This window comes from Mus caroli, unplaced genomic scaffold (assembly GCF_978045245.1).
Source record: "Mus caroli unplaced genomic scaffold, Mus_caroli_1 scaffold_1, whole genome shotgun sequence".
Taxonomy (NCBI): Eukaryota; Metazoa; Chordata; class Mammalia; order Rodentia; family Muridae; genus Mus; species Mus caroli.
In genome coordinates, this window is record NW_028227256.1 from 133,076,082 (window position 1) to 133,094,102 (window position 18,021).

General features: G+C 43.2%; 1 protein-coding gene across 3 annotated transcripts in view; it reads left to right on the forward strand.

Moving 5' to 3' along the window:
- Positions 1 to 6,780: 6,780 nt before the first annotated feature.
- The window catches only part of Kif14 (kinesin family member 14), a 61,734-nt gene continuing 50,493 nt past the window's right edge, over positions 6,781 to 18,021 (forward strand). The window contains exons 1-6 of one of the 3 annotated variants that reach the window (XM_021160757.3): positions 6,781 to 7,626; positions 7,777 to 8,019; positions 10,259 to 10,513; positions 11,815 to 11,902; positions 14,922 to 15,020; positions 17,310 to 17,362. In XM_021160757.3, the coding sequence (XP_021016416.1) occupies positions 6,803 to 7,626; positions 7,777 to 8,019; positions 10,259 to 10,513; positions 11,815 to 11,902; positions 14,922 to 15,020; positions 17,310 to 17,362 (1,562 nt within the window). In that variant the 5' untranslated portion in view covers positions 6,781 to 6,802. Of the gene's footprint in view, positions 8,020 to 10,258; positions 10,514 to 11,814; positions 11,903 to 14,921; positions 15,021 to 17,309; positions 17,363 to 18,021 lie in introns of all 3 variants that reach the window. The other 2 variants (XM_085830528.1, XM_021160749.2) reach the window with 2 other exon arrangements.

Below are 18,021 nucleotides of genomic sequence, written 5' to 3' on the forward strand. Positions count from 1 at the left end.
TCCTGATGGTGCCGCCCCCTATGGGCCTATGGGAACCATTTTCTTTCAAACCACCACAGAAGGCTTTCCAGAAACTTGAAGAGAGCACTTGTCCCTGACATGTCCTTGACCCAAATACATACCCCAAGGTCAGCATCTAGGACGACAGCTGTGGACAGCATCTTGGTGTTTGGGGAAAATGTCTCTTGATTTGTACCCGTTTGCACCTCAGTTCCTCTCTCTTAGCTCTGGGCTTTTGCCCACTAGGATCCCAATTGCGTGGGGCCCAGTGCCCTCGGCCTGCCTCTCAGTTGTAACCTCAGACTTCACTTCGCAGCGTTCTCTTTAGGACCTTGGCTTGTGTTCTCTTGTCTGGGTTGAACCCCCTCTCACTTGCCAAGCCCCTGGTTAAGCCTATCCCACATCCATCCAAAGTGTCCCATTATCTCTAGACCCGGGCACCTCTCCCTAAAGAAAACTGGTCATAAGGTAATAAAGACACAGCTGGCACAGCTGGAAACCCAGCTTACAGTTTTCACAGGAGAGATGTCAAAGATGGAGGGAAGACCAGGGAAGAACTGATGATGTGGGAGGTCCCTGAGGAGATGGAGACAGGACATAGGTACAGGATGGCCCCAGGTGGCAGGGCACCTGTGTCTCTGAGGGGCAGACTAGCTAAGGAGTTAAAGAAAGGCGACTTTGCTGGGGTAAAAAGCTAGGAAAAAATGTATTAGTGGAGTTATCTTAGTGCCTGGAGATGGAAGTAGTTGATTTAGTTGTTGATAGGATCTTATGATGCACCATGCAGTGTGTTAAAGTTCATGTATGCTATCCATTTAATTTATGTTCCAATTTAATTCTCAAAAATACCTAAGAATTAACTGTATACAATCAAAACATGCAACTATGTTCAGATATAAAAAAAATATATCATGCATGTCTTGCAATTTGATTCTCTAGCAATCATTGACTTTCATTGATATAGTATCTACTAATTTAAGTATGGTGCCACACACTTAGAATCCCAGAACTCAAGAGGCTGAGGCAGAAGTATGAGTTCAAAGGATTATCATATATAAATAAAAAATAATAATATATAATATTTAAATTATATTAAATTATATTATATAGCATATATTATAATATACACATTATATATAAATATACGCAATATACTTATGTATTGCATATAAAGATATACAATTATGTGTAATTATATATTATATATTAGAGTTATTACATATGATATTATATAAGATATACAAATATATATTAATTATATAAAAGATATTGCATATTTAGTAAGTATATATAGTTATATAACAATGTATACATGACAGTCTATTATATACATTGTACATTATAATTGTATGTTGTACATTATATATTATATATCATTGTATCATATAGCACATATATTAAATGTGTTATAAAGATATGTTATACATTATTATATAACATATATAATATGTGGTATAATATTTATATAATGTGAACATAAAAGGACACTGTTAACACAACTCTTGTGCTGTGTGCTGACAAAGCACCAGAAATCGCAGACTCTTCCCTGGTGAGTACTGGTGATAATGAACTAGTTATAAAAGTTCCATTTTCACAGGATTATTCTAGGCTTTACTGGCAAGGGTGGTGGCTCCGTGGGCCACAGCAGCAGTGGCAGCGATTGCATCTACAGGGAGAGATCCTGAAGCAGGCAAGCAAGCTCTCGTGTCTTATCCAGCACAAACACCAGGCGGAACAGGATCAGTTCCCATGTTTCCTGCTGTTCTGCCAAGTGTGGGCAGCTGGATGGCAAACACGCCTGTAGGACAGTGGAAAGGACATGGACATGTGGTCATATGGCAATTTACACCCAGGAGGAAGACCACCACTAGCTATGGTGGACAGCCCAAATACTGCTGTTTTGTGTTTTTCTTGGCCACCAGGCCGATTCTTCTAGAAATATGTGGGAGAAACACCCTAACCACGTGCTCACAGCCTCCCAACCTTCCTGTGGCTCTCCAGGTTCCCGTATTCCTAACTCCCCTCCCAGAATGGCTGGACTGCTGAATTGTCTATGATTATGAAATAAACATCAAATTGCAACAGAAGCCGCTGTCGCTGCCGCTGTTGCTGTCGCCGCCGCTGTGGCCACTGCCACCCCTGCTGCAGCCACAGGTGACAGAAGTACAGTGGGTCACAGTTCCATCTCTAATCAAACTTGAAAACTCAGAGCCTTGTAAACAGATACTCTGCTGGTCACAGCACAAATATCCCTCTAACCTGTCAGGGTCTTTTGAATGTTGGAGAATTGTGTCATGTCCCCAAGTCAGGTGGGAGAAACCAGGCTTGAGGGGAGTTGGGAAGTTTCAACTAGTTTTCCTATCCACTTTGTACTGGCCAAATATTTCATTTTTTCCCCCTTCAAAGAAACATGCACATGGCCTGTGCTTCTTAAAAATGTAATTGCAGACGAGCAAAACAAATGAGTAGCATCCGGCAGTATTTTCTTGTTCTCTTTTAACAGACCACAGTGAGTCCATTATAGAAGGACTTAACAATTTCTCGTTGTTTATTTCTAGGGCTTAAGATCATAATCCTCGTGTTTCATAAATATGTCATCATCATTAGCAAGCCCCAAAATGCACTCCTGGCCTTGAATATGGGTTTTAGCAATTTAGAGAGTTACATTAGGCCATATGATTTAAGAGCTAACATTTGCTGAGCGTTAATCCTGTACCGGGCTCTATGCTAAGCATATATTAACTAACTTAATCCTCATTATGACTCTTTAGGATGGGTAGCTCTCTCATCTGCAGTTTCCAGATGAAGCGCATGAGTCACTCGGAGGCTGAGTGAGGGCCCTGCTAGCCAGCTTGGGACAGGATCTTCAGAGAAAAGGGCTGTCTCAATGAAAAGACCAAAATATCCAAATCTGTCTCGTCTAAGCTAAAGGTGTCTGCAGGCAGGCCCCGTATAATATAATCCTCTGGAATTACATCATGGATTTCAAATGTAAAGAGTGGGAAGTGCAAGTGTGACTAGTGGTCTGAGAATTTCCTGTCAGTCACCCAGGCCACAAGACCCTTCTTCAGGTCAAGCTCACACAGGTGTGGAACACACACATGTGGAACACACACAGGATGGCTTACTAGTCTAATTATTGCCTGCTGCTATTTAACATTTCATTACTGTGTAACTTTTAGGATTTCTTTTTTCTTTTTTGAGACATGATCTTGCTCTAGCGCAGACTGCTCTGAAATCCACTATACTGACTTCTAAACTTACAGTAATTCTCCTGCTTCCATCTGAATTCTGGGATTACAGGACCACCACGCCCAGCTCAATTACTATGGAGTTTAAGTGGGCACAACCACGATAATTCAATTTGCTATTTTTTTTTTCTTAGCTTTCAAGGTTTCAAAATGTCCTACTGTGATTGGGATCTTAGATTTTGCCAAGTTTGGACCTATCAAAAATAGGGATGTTCTTGTGAGCTTCTTCAGAACAAATTGCTTTCACACAGTTACTAGGTCTGCATGTATGGATATCTGTATTGTTTTATGGATTAGAAGGGTTTGTTGACAATATTTACTGAGCACTTAATATGTGTCAGGCCAAATACTGAGCACTAGAGAGACACTGACTGACCAGACACGACCTCTGACCTCAAGAAACATGCCAGTTTAGACTTGGAATTTCTGTACAGAATTACCAGCCCCAAAATTTAAAAAGAATTTCTTTACATGTATCCACTTTTTAATGTCTGGGATGCTTGCATTCTGTTTTATATGAATTAGGTATATACACATGTATGTATGTGAATTCTTTTTTGAATGAAACATCTTTCTTTACCCAGGTAAAGAAAGTAAGTTGAGATTTTTACTTATATGTCATATTTCCTTAGTTATCTTAGACTTCTATGTTTTGAGTTATATTTGTTGTTTTTTAATTCTCATGTTATTTGAATTTACTAATCTTTTCCCTCATCACACCTCTTGCTACTAATTGAATGAACATTTTCTCAATAGATCTGATTATGTATATTGGAAGGGGGGGTGAATTTCCCTCTAAGTAGATTTTAAGGTTTTTAGGAATTTAAGAATGGAGGCTGGGGGCTAGAGAGATGGCTCAGTGGTTAAGAGCACCCTCTACTCTTCTAAAGGTCCTGAGCTCAATTCCCAGCAACTACATAGTGGTTCACAACCATCTGTAATGAGATCTGATGCCCTCTTCTGGTGTGTCTGAAGATAGCAACACTGTACTCACATACATAAAATAAATATTAAAAAAAAAAAAAAGAAAGAAAAAAAGAATGAGAGCTGGAGAGATGACTGAGCGTTTAAGAGCACTTGTTGCTTGCTCTTCCAGAGGACTTGGGTTCAATTCTTAGCACCCACATGGTGGCTCATAATGGTCTGAAACTTCAATTCCATGGGTGCCCTAAAACTTTTTCTGCTCTCTGTGGACACTAGGAAAACACACACACACACACACACACACACACACACACACACGGTGTACAGACTTACTTGCAAGCAAAACACCCTATGCATACATAAAACAAGAAAAAAATTGTCAATGAATAAAACTTATCTTAAAAACTGACTTTGTCGTGTAATTTTTCATATAGTTAAAGCACTTCTGTCTTCCTTTTCTCTCTTACGGAATACATTTCCATTATCTCCATACTGTTAATTTGGAAAAATATTTGGCTAGAATCATTCTTTGGTTTTAGTGATTACCTTTTTTCAGGTTTCAGAATGTTATTGTAACCTTTACCGCAACAGCTTTGACTTCCAACCACACCACTTGCTACTCGTCAGGTCATTCACAAGTTTATTAACAGACTGGCATAACATTAATACTTGATAAAAATATTCAGGATTAAAAAACAAAACTTTAATTCATCTGAACACTTAGTGCACGACATCACGCAACGATTTGAGTACGAAATACCAGAGTGTTACTATAATTAAAGTGGGGGCACATGGTCATTCACTACAAATCTTCATGTAAAGGATCACGGTCGCTTCTCCTGAAAACCCTTCAGGTGAGTGCGGGTCCCTTCTGGTGGTACCGCCCTGCTAGGAGCTCTGCGCTCCAATTCCGCCCAGAGGAGGGGCGGGCCGTCACCTAGGAGATAGGGCGGGGCATGTCTCGCGGTAGAAGCTGCACTTCCGGGGGTGGGGAGGAGTGAAGGCGCGGAGCTTGACGCTACGCCCAGCGACCAATCAGGAAGCGAGGCGCGCATTCAAATTGCGGCAGCCGCGGGAGCCTGTGCCGGGAATGGTGAGTGTCGAAGTCTGAGGAGTGGGAAGCGCCTCCGCGAGCCGGAGGGCTGAGAGCGTTGCGGTGTTTGCCCAGCAGGCCAGGGTGCTTGGGTGGGTGGTGCGGCTCGGTCCCCTTCAGTCCGAGGGTCCCGGGTGAGGGGCGCGGGGCGTCGCTCTGTCCACCCGGAAGCCGAGAACAGCGCTGCGGAGCGTGGAGCGGCGGACTGGAGGGGTCCAGGTACACTGTCACAGCCTGGCGCGACTGCCAGATCGCCTGGAGCCTCGGCCTGTGGTCGTGATCGGCTTCTCTTGTCTTCCTTCCAGGCCTCTTGGAGATCTGATGGCCGAAACTCTGCAAACAAAAGTCATGTTGATCCATGCAAAGAGCAAATGGCTTTTAGTTTATAAGACAAAGATATATTGTCCTTAATTTCACCTCATATTGGGAGGGTTCTGTATTTTCATTGAAAGTTTAGCGGGAGATGCTTATACTCGGACTCTTTCTTTCTTCCTACAATGTCACTTATGTCAAACTTTTAAAAATGAGCTTCTGGTAATTTGTTCCTTGATTGTAACAATGTCGAAATAGTTTGAATAAGTGACATTTTGTAAGGTAGACTCAGAAGTTCAATTTTAAAGAGTTGTTTACGTCCATTTAAGGAGCATGATGAAGAGTGGCTTTTGCACTGTTCTGTTTTAGATAATGCCTGGCAGATATTGTTGGCCTATATTTACCTATATGTGTGTAAACGCATGCCTGTCTAGTTTGTTGTATAATGAAGAAAAGACAGATAGTGTAGTTGTCTAACTTGAGGGGGTGTGGGCATCGGTGACAGTGTCAGGCTGGCCTTGAAAGTTCTAGTCTCTCACCTCGGCCTCTCTAAGGCTGGGATCACAGGCACGGACCATCACACCTGGCCACACACACAGTTTGTAGTGTATAATGTCTGTGGTACTTTCTTAAGAGTAGCCTCCTTTGTGACTTCGTGGTAAACTCCTCTGTAGGCATTCTTGTATTTAGGATACATTGACAAGTGTTCAGAAACCTACTTTGCTGCAGACTAATCAGATTAGATGCTATGATTCCAAGCTGGGGGCACTTAAAGTATGCTGACATACAGGTGTTGACCTTTCTTGAATCACTTTGTTTGTTGAGATAAAGGTCACCTGTAAGCTCCTTCTAGGCTGAGGAAATAAGGATGGGGAGGTCTTGTCTTTGAAGTCTGCAGTGTCTGTGGGTGCCTTGCTCCTAAGGGAACCCTCAGTAGATATTTGTTGAATAACAAGTGAAGTCCTTTGAGGGTGGAGATGGTAGGAGGCTGTGTGGAGGTGCAGTGGGAAGTGGTTTAGTCTAATGCATCCTCTGAGAGTTTGCTTCTGTAGTAGGAAGACCTCTCTCTTTTTAAAGTTTGTAGTAACCATTTTTGTTTTCATTTTTTGTAGTCGGTCAGATATTTTGTTGGAAACTGAAAAGAACAAAATGCCCAGCACCCCGACAAGGATCTGAAGGGCTTAGATCCTTCACATCCTTTTAAAAATCGCTTGCCGCCAAGATGTCAGTACACACTTCGCATAGCAGACACAACGTCGGTAGCCTGGAGGTTTCTTCTTCACAGAAGATTTCAGCATCCAGTGGCCTCGTCCACAGCAGCCGGCTGGAACTGCACTTGAAGGCAGATATGTCAGAGTGTGAGAATCATGATCCATTAGTGAATGCTGGAAGTAAAACCATCGACATAAATAGCACTTATGTTATCTCTGCCTGTAAAAAAACAAGAGAGACTCCTGTTACCTCTGACCCCGGGAGACTGACCCTTCAGAGAAGGGCTACTTGTGGGAACAAAGAATCGTCTTTACTTGGTAGTGAGTTGGGAGACACCACCAGAAGAACAGCAGACACAAGTCTGAGGTTACAACGGCGGCACGATAGAGCGGATTATGTGGGAAAGTGGGAGACACTGGACCCTGTGGGAGGTAACCCAGGAAGTAACTCTACCTCGCAGGCAGCGAGGACAGAAGCAGCAAAGCGTGTAAATAATGATACCCGTGTCCTGTCGTCTGCAGTCTCCGTGAAAGACTCCAACGACACCGGGTTGACGAGATGCAAAGACCCATGTCCTACCTCTAATGAAAAGGTGACAGTTAGGGACACAAACAGTAGAGCGCCTGTGGGTTCCCAGTGTCAGACTGAAGCTATGAGATCAGGACACTTAGTGGTGCAACAGACCGAGAGCAAGTCTGATACCCCAGTGTCGGGAGGAAGACACTCACACCGTGGAAATGCTGGCAAGGACACTGCTAAACAAGTCGGTACATTTGGGAGCTCAGATACAAGAACCCCAGTGAAATGTGTTTTAGAACACAGATGGACACCAAGGCATGACCCGCCTCCACCAAAAAGCCCAGCTTTATCCACACCGAAAAACAATGGGAAGGACATCCCGAAACATGGCAGTACATTCAGAAGTGCAAGCTCAGAATCGAGGACCCCGGTAAAATGTGTCCCAGAACACAGATGGACACCAAGGCATGACCTGCCTCCACCAAAAAGCCCAGCTTTATCAACACTGAAAAACAGGATTGCAAGCCCTCGAGTTAAACCAAGGCCCAAAAGTTCTCTTCTTGCAAATAAAAGGGAAAGCGCACAAGAAAGCACGCTCCCTCCAGAAGACAAAAGTATAGTTCAGAAGACCTTTACAGAACCAGACTCCTTAAAAGTCGAGAACAGTCAGGTGACCGTGGCGGTGCGCGTGAGGCCTTTCAGCAAAAGGTACGTCCGGCGTGTTAGCTCTCAGGCTGAGAATTCCATGACATGATGTGTCTGTAAGACTCTGCTTCTAGAAAGCCAGTGTCTTTAACGTCGTTGGCATTTTCTCTTGGTACGGGGAATTGACCCCAAGACCCCACGTGTGTACTAGGTAGATATCATTGAGCCTCATCTTCAGCCCACCAGTGTTTAGACTTTGATTGTAGTTATACTGGTTATTTTTATAATAGAATACAAAATTAAAATATATTTTATATCCATACACACACACACACACACACATATATATATATATATATATATATATATATATATACATACACACACACACACACAAACATATATATATATACATACACACACACAAACATATACCTCTTTTAGAAACCGAGCCAGGCATGATTGTGCACACCTTTAATCCCAGCATTTGGGAGGAGGAGGCAGGTGGATCTTTGAGTTTGAAGCCAGGCTGGTTTACGTAACAAGTTCCAGGCCAGGCAAAGCTACAGAGTGAGGCCTGGACCTAATGTGGCCAGGGGCAGGGGGAGGTTGCCCCTGAATGAGTCATTTCATTCTCTCATGCAATCTCCTTTCAAATCTTTGACTTGTAGTGCTTGGGAATGTCTTCTTCCCTTTCAAAAGAGCCACACAAGCTCATAGCTTCCCCAGAGAATGTTCTAGAACGGCAGTCATCAACCACACCACCTGCATTTGGTACTTAGTGCTCATAAATGCAGAGGCATAGCGCACTTGATCTTGAAGGCACAGAATATTTCTTTAGAGGTGATTGCGGTTGGCGAGTCACAGATTATTGATAAGACTTTTAAAAAGTCAGCTGGGTGTGGAGGCCAGGCCTTTGGTCCCAGAGCTCACAGGCAGATCCCTAAATTCAAGGCCAGCCTGGTCTACAGAGTGAGTTCTAGGAAAGCCAGGGCTACACAGAGAAACCCTGTCTAAAAAAAAAAAAAAAGTAAAAATACTTATAAATGAGTGTATGAGTGTGCAATAAAATTGCTTGTAAGAATTTTTTTTTCTTTCTTCTTTGAGACAGGGTTTCTCTGTGTAGCCCTAGCTCTCCTGGAACTCACTCTGTAGACCAGGCTGGCCTCGAACTCAGAAATCCGCCTGCCTCTGCCTCCCAAGTGCTGGGAGAGTAAAGGCGTGCGCCACCACTGCCAGACACTTGTAAGTATTTAGTTGTTAGTATGTGGGTAACTTAGTGGATTTGGTGAGCACTATTTCAGCAAAGGAACTTAAAGAGTTTGAACTGAAAGACAGAGTAGTTCGAGGTAAGTTAATAAGTTATATAAAGGTTTTTGTTTTGTTTTAAGCAAATATGTGGTAGTGATAAGGGAGAGAGATGCTGGTGAGTTGTCCTAACAAAGTCAAACTAACAAAAGCGTCCCAGCCATGAAAGGGGGAGAGGTGGTAGAGAGGGCCGCAGGAGGGGAGGAGCAAAGCCCTGGATGGGTGACTGCAACTGTGGGGTAGTAAAGGACCAAGGAAGGGCCTGGCTGCAGACTCCAGACTCCCTGGGAAGCTGTGAAGGGTGGGGGTGGGGAGGGGAGGGATTGATGACACAGATGGTTTGGAGGACACGGTAGATTTTAAAGCACATTCTCAGGCAAGAGGCTGACAGCTGGGCCAGCAATGGCGGTTTTTCTACTAAGTGAAGATTTTCTAAGTGAGAGGAAGGATGCAAATGAAGCCTGGAGATTTTAACTGAGGGAAGCTCATGCAAGGAAGAACACCCCAGCCCCACCCCCACCCTGTATTAACAATGGCAATAGTATCCAGAGGACTCCAGTGTCCTCCAGGTTCATTAAGACTGTTTATATTTTATGCCAGCCTTAGATTTTTATCCCCATGCTTTTTTTTGTAATTTTTATAAAAGGAAGAAGACATTTCATGATTTGAACTGAAAATAGCTATAGGATGGAAACATTTTAAACATTTTCCATGGAAAAGTTTAAACACTGGTTTTCCGGACAAGGAATTTGAAATATTGAATAGCTTTGAGTAGCTGCACTTGAAGGAACAGAAAATGCACTTCGGAGACCCTCCAACCTTGGTTTCTTTATTTTTTATTTTCTTTATTCTTTATTCTACATCAAGCTCAGGAATTTGTCCCCAAGGACAAATTGTCCCCTTAAGCTTAGAGATGCCTTTCTGGTTCTCTCTGGAGATGGCACTCAGAGGAGTGAGAGGGCCTTGACTTTTCTCTCGCCGCTTCTTTTAATAGAGAGAAGACTGAGAAAGCATCCCAGGTTGTCTTCACCAATGGGGAAGAAATAACTGTGGAACATCCCGATATGAAACAAGTTTACTCTTTTATTTACGATGTTTCCTTTTGGTCTTTTGATGAATGTCACCCTGGCTATGCCAGCCAGACAACTGTATATGAGACACTGGCTGCACCACTCCTGGACAGAGCTTTTGAAGGCTATAACACCTGTCTCTTTGCTTATGGCCAGACTGGCTCTGGAAAGTCCTATACGTAAGTAATATCGGTCGTACAACTAACTAGGCACGTTTATGTTTTCTTTCGTCAGAAACCTCATGGTTGTAGAAAGAATACCACTGTTGTTTTATTAAAATTTACAAACTAGTGTGTGTGTGCTGTGATGTTTTGTGCATGGGTACATGTGCCTGTTTGTGGAGGGCAGAGGACAGCTTTGCAAAGCTGGGTCCTTCCTTCTACCTTCAGGTTCTGGGAATTGACCTTAGGTCAGCAGGCTTACCTGCTGAATCACCTTGCTGTCCCAAGATTATAGTTTTGACATCATGCAGATTTGGGCTCACGTCTCATCCGCTATCCTAGACTAGATCTAGATATAAGTACACACTTGGCTCTCTAGGCTCTCCTTTACACATGAGATAATTTACCTTGTAAATGTAATTGTCTCTGTTTTGCTATAACTTATGTTTCTGTCTGTCTCTCTGACTGTCTATCTATTTGAGACAGGGTTTCTCTTTGTAGCCCTGGCTGTCCTGAACTTGCTTTGTAGACCAGGCTGGCCTTGAATTCACAGAGATGTGTGTGTGTGTGTGTGTACTAGGAACTGACAGTAAGATATTTTGGTCTCTCTCATGTTTAGTAGATCAAAACACCTCAATCTTTTTTGTATTAACCAATATGAGCAACTGTGAAATTACTGGATAAATTCTTGACTAGAACTTTTGGTCATATACAAGTACCTGGTTTTATTTTCCTAAAGTGGGGTCTTATTAAAGCTATTTTAATACGTACTTTAAGCAGGAGGGTTTGGAGAGAGGTGCTCAGAAGGAAGTCCTTGCCTGTACTTTCACAGTAACCCTTCCCACTGTGTACTTCTGACATTCCCACTTAAGGACTGAATTGAGGTTTAGTGGGGTTTAGTGTCCCATAGGAGGTCAGAGGGCTAACTCAGAAACATAAAAACTGGGCATGGTGGTTCATACCTGTAATCTCAAAATGTGGGAGGCAGAGGCAGGAGAGTCAAGTTCAAGACCTGCCTGGGCTGTAGCCTAGTGGTAGAGCACTTGCCTAGAATATGTGAGATTCCAGGTTCAATCCCCAGCCCTGCTCCCATGCCCTGAAAAAAGTTGAGGCCAGCTAGGTGGCTATGTGAGACCCTGACTTGAAGTAAGGCTTCGATGAGGCAGGTTTGGTTCCTGAGCCTAGAGTCAAAGGTACTAGTGATGGGTCTCGATTTCCGGGTTCTCTATTCCCTTCCCAGACCTTTTTTCCCAAATTAGTTTTTTAAGATTTCCAAACTAATCAATGTTGCTTCCTTCCTGTTTGCAATTTATTTCTAGGATGATGGGGCTTAATGAAGAACCAGGAATAATTCCCAGATTCTGTGAAGATCTCTTTGCTCAAATAGCCAAAAAACAAACCTCAGAGGTATGCTCAAATTCAGTCACAGTCGTGACCGCCCAGACCCATCGCAAAGTCTCAAAGATGGCGTTCTCATTTCCAGATCTTGCTGCTTTTGTGTGGATGGACAGGGAGAGGGAAGGAGGTTCCCGAGGCAGAAGCAGTTCTGCCTGGGGGAGGTGTGGGGTGGGGTAAGCTGGGGGACAGTGGTAGGCCCACCCTCTGCTCCTGTGTTCTGGTCTGTAGCTTAGGCTGCCCTTGTATTCTCAGTTCTTCTGCCCCAGCCTCCTGAGTGCTGGGACTCCCATGTGTGCACTGCCAGGCCTGGCTCCTTTGTTTCTCTCCTTCTGTGCTGTGTAATGGTTTACAAGAAGGTAGCTATGTACCCGTTTGTGTATCTCTACAGACAAGTAGGTGCACAGACTTAGCTAAACACTGCAGGGTACTAAAGCCAGAGTAGGAACCCCGACTCAGCTTTAAAAGCCATGCCTTTGTAGCCATGCTACTGGTAAGTTCTTTCTCCACCGGTGAAATGCGCCAAGCCAGACTAGCTTGTAACTTAATTATCCTGTCTAAACTAGTCTAAGTTCTGCCACGTTAGTTTGAGGCAAATCTGTTCCTGCCTCTGACCCTATCCCAGGAACGCTCTCTCTACCGGAACTCCCACCTCCTATTTCTGCTTCAGCTAATAGGCTATCAGCTTTTTATTGACAGGTGATGTTTCCATACAACACAAAAGAGATTCTTTCTATACCATGTAGGCTTTTGCTATCTGGAACTTTCTCTGTAGAACAGGCTGCCTCAAAGAGGCCCACCTGCCTCTGCCCCCTTAGTGCCATGATTAAAGGCATGAGCCCCCACGCCTGGCTGCATTTTTGGCTTTTTGAGAAACCTCCACACTGATTTCCGTAGTGGCTCCACCAATCCACACTCCCACCAACAAGCAGTAAGGGGTCCTGTCTCTCTGCATCCCTGCCAGCACTTGTTGTCTTTGTGAGATGGAAGATTGGTTTTTTGCATTTCCTTGATGTCTAATTGTATATCATACTTAAAAGAAGAACGTTGGTTGGTGTCCTTTCCCGTGAGAACTGTCTGTCCAGTTCCATAGTAGACTTTTTTTTTAAGTCAGATTGTTCACTGTCTTGGTTTAGTTTTATTTTATTTTATTTTATTTATTTATTTTTTTTGGTTTTTCGAGACAGGGTTTCTCTGTATAGCCCTGGCTGTCCTGGCACTCACTTTGTAGACCAGGCTGGCCTCGAACTCAGAAATCCGCCTGCCTCTGCCTCCCGAGTGCTGGGATTAAAGGCGTGCGCCACCACGCCCGGCTTGGTTTAGTTTTTTTAAGCTCCATATATGTTCTATACACGAACCGTCTGTCAGATGTATGGCTGGCCAAGGCTTTCTCCCATTGCTTTGACAATCCGTTTTCTACTGGAGAGCGTCTGGATTTCTCAGCGCAGGCAAGGCCTTGCACCTCATTTCTTTACACTCTTAGCAATACGCTAAAGCCATAGACCTGGTGATAAGTACTTGAAATACGTACAGGCTTGAACTGAACTTTATCTGGAAGTTAGCTTGTTAGAACTTTAGAGGAAACTTGCTTTATGGAGATAAAGTTTGTAGAACGTTAACCATTTCAAGGTGTACGCTTTAGTGGTGCAGTTTTTAAGATTATCTTTATTCATTGTGGGGCAGATTGCGTGCTCCTGGGGCTCAGAAGGCAGCTTGTAGGAATCTGTTCCTTGTTCTACTATGTGGGTCCCCTCAGGCTAGGCACTGGTCCCTTGCCTGCTGGCCCTCCTCCCAGGCCCAAGGGGCAGATTCTTCTTTTGTTTTTGTTGTTTTTCCCTGGGCCAGGATTTCACTGTGCAACTCTAACAGTCCTGGAACTTGCTCTGCAGACCAGGCTAGTCTCCAATTTATAGAGGTCCACCTGCCTCTGCCTCCTGGGATTAAAGGTGTGTGCCACCATTGCCCCACAGCTTCTAGTGGTAAATTCTTTTTTTTTTTTTTTTTTTTTTTTTTTTTTTTTTTGGTTTTTCGAGACAGGGCTTCTCTGTATAGTCCTGGCTGTCCTGGAACTCACTTTGTAGACCAGGCTGGCCTCGAACTCAGAAATCCACCTGCCTCTGCCTCCCGAGTGCTGGGATTAAAGGCGTGTGCCACCACGCCCGGCTCTTCTTAATGCAATCTCTATGTAGTTCCAAAAAATATCCATTGCCCCCAAAGAAGACTTTGAACATAGTAAATTGTCATGTCCCATTACTACTTCTTCCAAACTCAGGCAGTTACTCATCTGCTTAAGTCTCTGATTTTGTTTGCTTTGAAATTTTCACATAACTAGAATCATGTAATGTGTAACCCATGTGTCTGGCTTCTTTCACTTGGCGTTTGTCGGAGCCCTGTTTCAGCAAGTATCAGTCAGAACTTTATGCCTTCCTGCAACTGGTTAATAATACCACAGGCTGTTTATATCTGACACTGCTACACAAATTTACATTGGAATACTCAGTATTCTGTCAGAGTAAAAATGTGAGCCCTGAGCTAACTTTGTGCTTAACCTTTGAGGAACTTTTTTTCCACAGTGGCATTGCCATTTTATAGTCCTCCCAAAAAAATTGTTTTTATTTTATGTGTCTGAGTGTTTGCCTACATGTACTGGTGCCCTCCGAGGCCAGAGGAGGACATTGGATTCAGTCTAATGGGAGGTAAAGGTCATGTTGGTCCTAGGAACTGAATCCAGGTCCTGCTGAGCCACCACGCCAGCCTCATTTATTGTCCTCATGGGTATGAAATGCTTTCTCATCATGGTTTTGATTGGCATCTCCCTGCTGACAGGCGATGTTGATCTGTGCTTATCTACCAGTTATAGTGTTTCTCAGAGAAATCTCTGTTCAAGCTCTTTGCCTGACTTTTAATTATGTTTTTGACATTGGCAGTAAGAGTCCTTCAATAGCTTCTGGATCCGGACCTGTATTAGACATATGATTTGCAAAGATGCAAGGATAAAGTAAATTGGATACTTTGTTTCTATTCCTTTCAGGTCAGCTACCATCTTGAAATGAGCTTCTTTGAAGTTTATAATGAAAAAATTCATGATCTTCTGGTTTGTAAAGGTGAAAATGGGCAGAGGAAACAACCAGTAAGATTTTAAATAATTTTTCCTACGTTTATTTATTTGTTTACGGGGAAGGGTGGCACATGCATGGGGAGGGCTGGACGACTCAGCTGGAATCCCTTCTCTCCTATCATGAGGATCCCAGGGATAGAGCTCAGGTCATCAGGCTGGGGGCAGGCGCCTTTGCCTGCTGGGCCGTCTGCCCCATTTATCATTTGTTTTTATTTCTATGTATGTTACTACATACATTTGTGAGATCCCTTGAGAACATGAAAGACCTGAGAGGAGCCCCTCACTCAAGCCTCGGGATAATAGCGAACCCCCAAGAACTCATGAGAGACCAAACTTGATGCAAACAACATGAGGCTTTATTCGGGGAAAGCCAGAGCTCTGGGGACAACTCATATCCCACGCAGGGGTAGAGGAGTCGACCCCGAGGGGAAAGGGGTCCCAGTTTTTATAGGTCCTCAAGGGGGAAAGGAGAAGGGGGGAGTAGGGGATTTCCAGATCTAAACAATGTCTATTCTAAAATGATTGATTTCTCAAGAAATGGGTATGGGAGGGAAACAAGGAAGGAGTCTAATGAAGGTGCAGCAACTCCAGATTGGCCCCGACTGTGGTTGCTGGGGAGATTTTCCTACTCTATCCCAGCAGCCAATATCACAAACACCTGGCAGTGAGGTGCAGCAGTGGGCACACACCTGGGTTCAAGGAACGGTCAGAACATTGGCAGACACACGGGTTCAAGGAGCGGCCAGAGCATTGTGCGCTCCTATTTTTCTAAATCAGTGAAGCTAGTTCTGCTAACAATGAAATCTATTTTGTCAACTTCAGGGCTTCTGTGACCTTTTACATTCTTTCAGGATCTTTCAAACATGACTTCATTTTTTACAAAAATACTTTCATGTGATAACAAATCCTTTGAGTCTCCAATTTAATTACATTATTTAGAAGTATCTGAACATCACGAATGTAAATTAAATTAGTTGTGATTTAGCTTGTTCTTAATTTTTTTAGCAAGCAGCAGGGCACGGGCAGTGCACACCTTTAATCCCAGCGCTTGGGAGGCAGATGGATCTCTGCACTCAAGGCTAACTGGTCTACAGAGCGAGTTCCAGGACAGCCAGGTCTATACAAAGAAACCCTGCCTCAAAAACAAAAAACAAATTTTAATCAGATGTTGTCTAAAAGTTAAAAATAAAATATTTGCCCTACGATTTATTAAGACTCCATGAATCATATACAGAATGTCTAATAGTCTGTGGGCTGAAAAAGTGGATGTTTTAAAAACTGTGTTCTTATAGAATATGTATTTCAGTGGATTTGATGTTTTAAAATGCATGTGTGTATGGAGGGGGCCACACATGCATGTGCGTCTGCTGTGTGTGGAGGCCAGAGGCCAGCCTCAGATGTCATCAGAATATCGTCTACCCTTGAGGCAGGCTGTCCCATTGGCCCAGAGCTCAACAGTTAGGCTAGATTAGCTTAGTCAGTAAGCCCCAGAGAGCCTGGTGCCTCTACTTCCCCAGCGCTGGATTACAAGCGTGTGGGCCTCAGGGATTTAACTCAGGTCTTCCCACTTTCAAGGCCATTGCCCAGCATCTACTTATTTGATGCTTTGTAGCTCATCTATGAAAAAGATTTTCAGTTAAAAAGAAGCGAAGCAAAACTGCAGTTAGAATTGAAGTTTTAATTTTATGAAGGGTGTCTCAACACAAGAAATGAAAATCTAAAATCTCTTTGTCTTAAGTTTGGCATTGGTAACACTGAGAAACTTAAATCACATTTTCTTCAATGATGTCTATACAATTTAAAAATTTTGGATTAAAGCTTTTAAAAAAAAAAAAAGCTTGCTCTTTTTTAAAAAATGATTTTCAAGACAGGGTTTCTCTGTATAGCCCTGGCTGTCCTGGAACTCACTCTGTAGACCAGGCTGGCCCTGAACTCAGAGATACTCCTGCCTTTGCCTCCTGAGTGCTGGGATTAAAAGTGTGTGTCACCACAGCTCTGTATAGGTGAAAATTTTAATATCTGAAGTTTACAATGGATTTATTTTAGAGAGACTTAAAAGCCGCTACAGGCTCTAACTTAAGAATAAACAGTAAGCCATGTACAGTCTGTATATTATGCAGCTAAAGCATTTCTGGTGAGGACGTTTCTTAGTGTCTTACACATTTTGTGAGAACCTTTATTTCTTTCTGGATAAAGTAAAGACAAGTCTCTATCTCAAACTTGAATTAAAAAAAAAAAGATTCAGAATTGTGTTTTCTACTAAATCTGTCACATTCTTAAAGATGTAATGTCTCCCCCCAGCTGCGCGTGAGGGAGCACCCTGTTTCTGGACCGTATGTTGAAGGTCTGTCAATGTAAGTGTCCACTCGCCAGCATGAGGGAGAGCAGCATTCAGAGAGAGCATCCTTACCACACTGCGTTTGCATCCCAGCTTTGAAGCCTGTATCCTCACGCTTCTCTCCCATCAGTCCAAGCAGGCTCTTAGTTCTTTGTTCTTGTATTGTATCTTTCAAAATGTCCGCAAGTCTCTGACACCAGCTATTGACTCATCTGACTTAAATGTCCGTTTCCTTCCTACTTTCATCTCCCCCGCACATCCCCTCCCTCCCACCCTGGCCCTCCCCGCATCACCGTAGAGTCTTTACAACTCATGTTTTACCCTGTTACTTTAAGAGGCTAAGTGAAGAGTTTCAGCCCTGCCGGGAGTCACTGACTCTCTTTCTGCATCCTAGCGCTTTTCATTAGGGAAAAGGAAAATGGCTTGATATAAATTCAGCTCTGTTCAATAGCATGCATATTGTACATGTACATATGAGTTGATAGGTATTTTGGTGTTATGAAGTAGAATATTATGATGTTAAGATTCCAAGTTTTTTAGTAGGGAAAAAAGTCGTAATTTCTGGTAAAACTTAAAGCGATATCATATTTCCTGACTTTTAAGGAATGACTTAAGGAAGAGTTAGTGTGATAATATTTGTGAATTGTTTCATTATTGATTGTCAGAGTAATTATT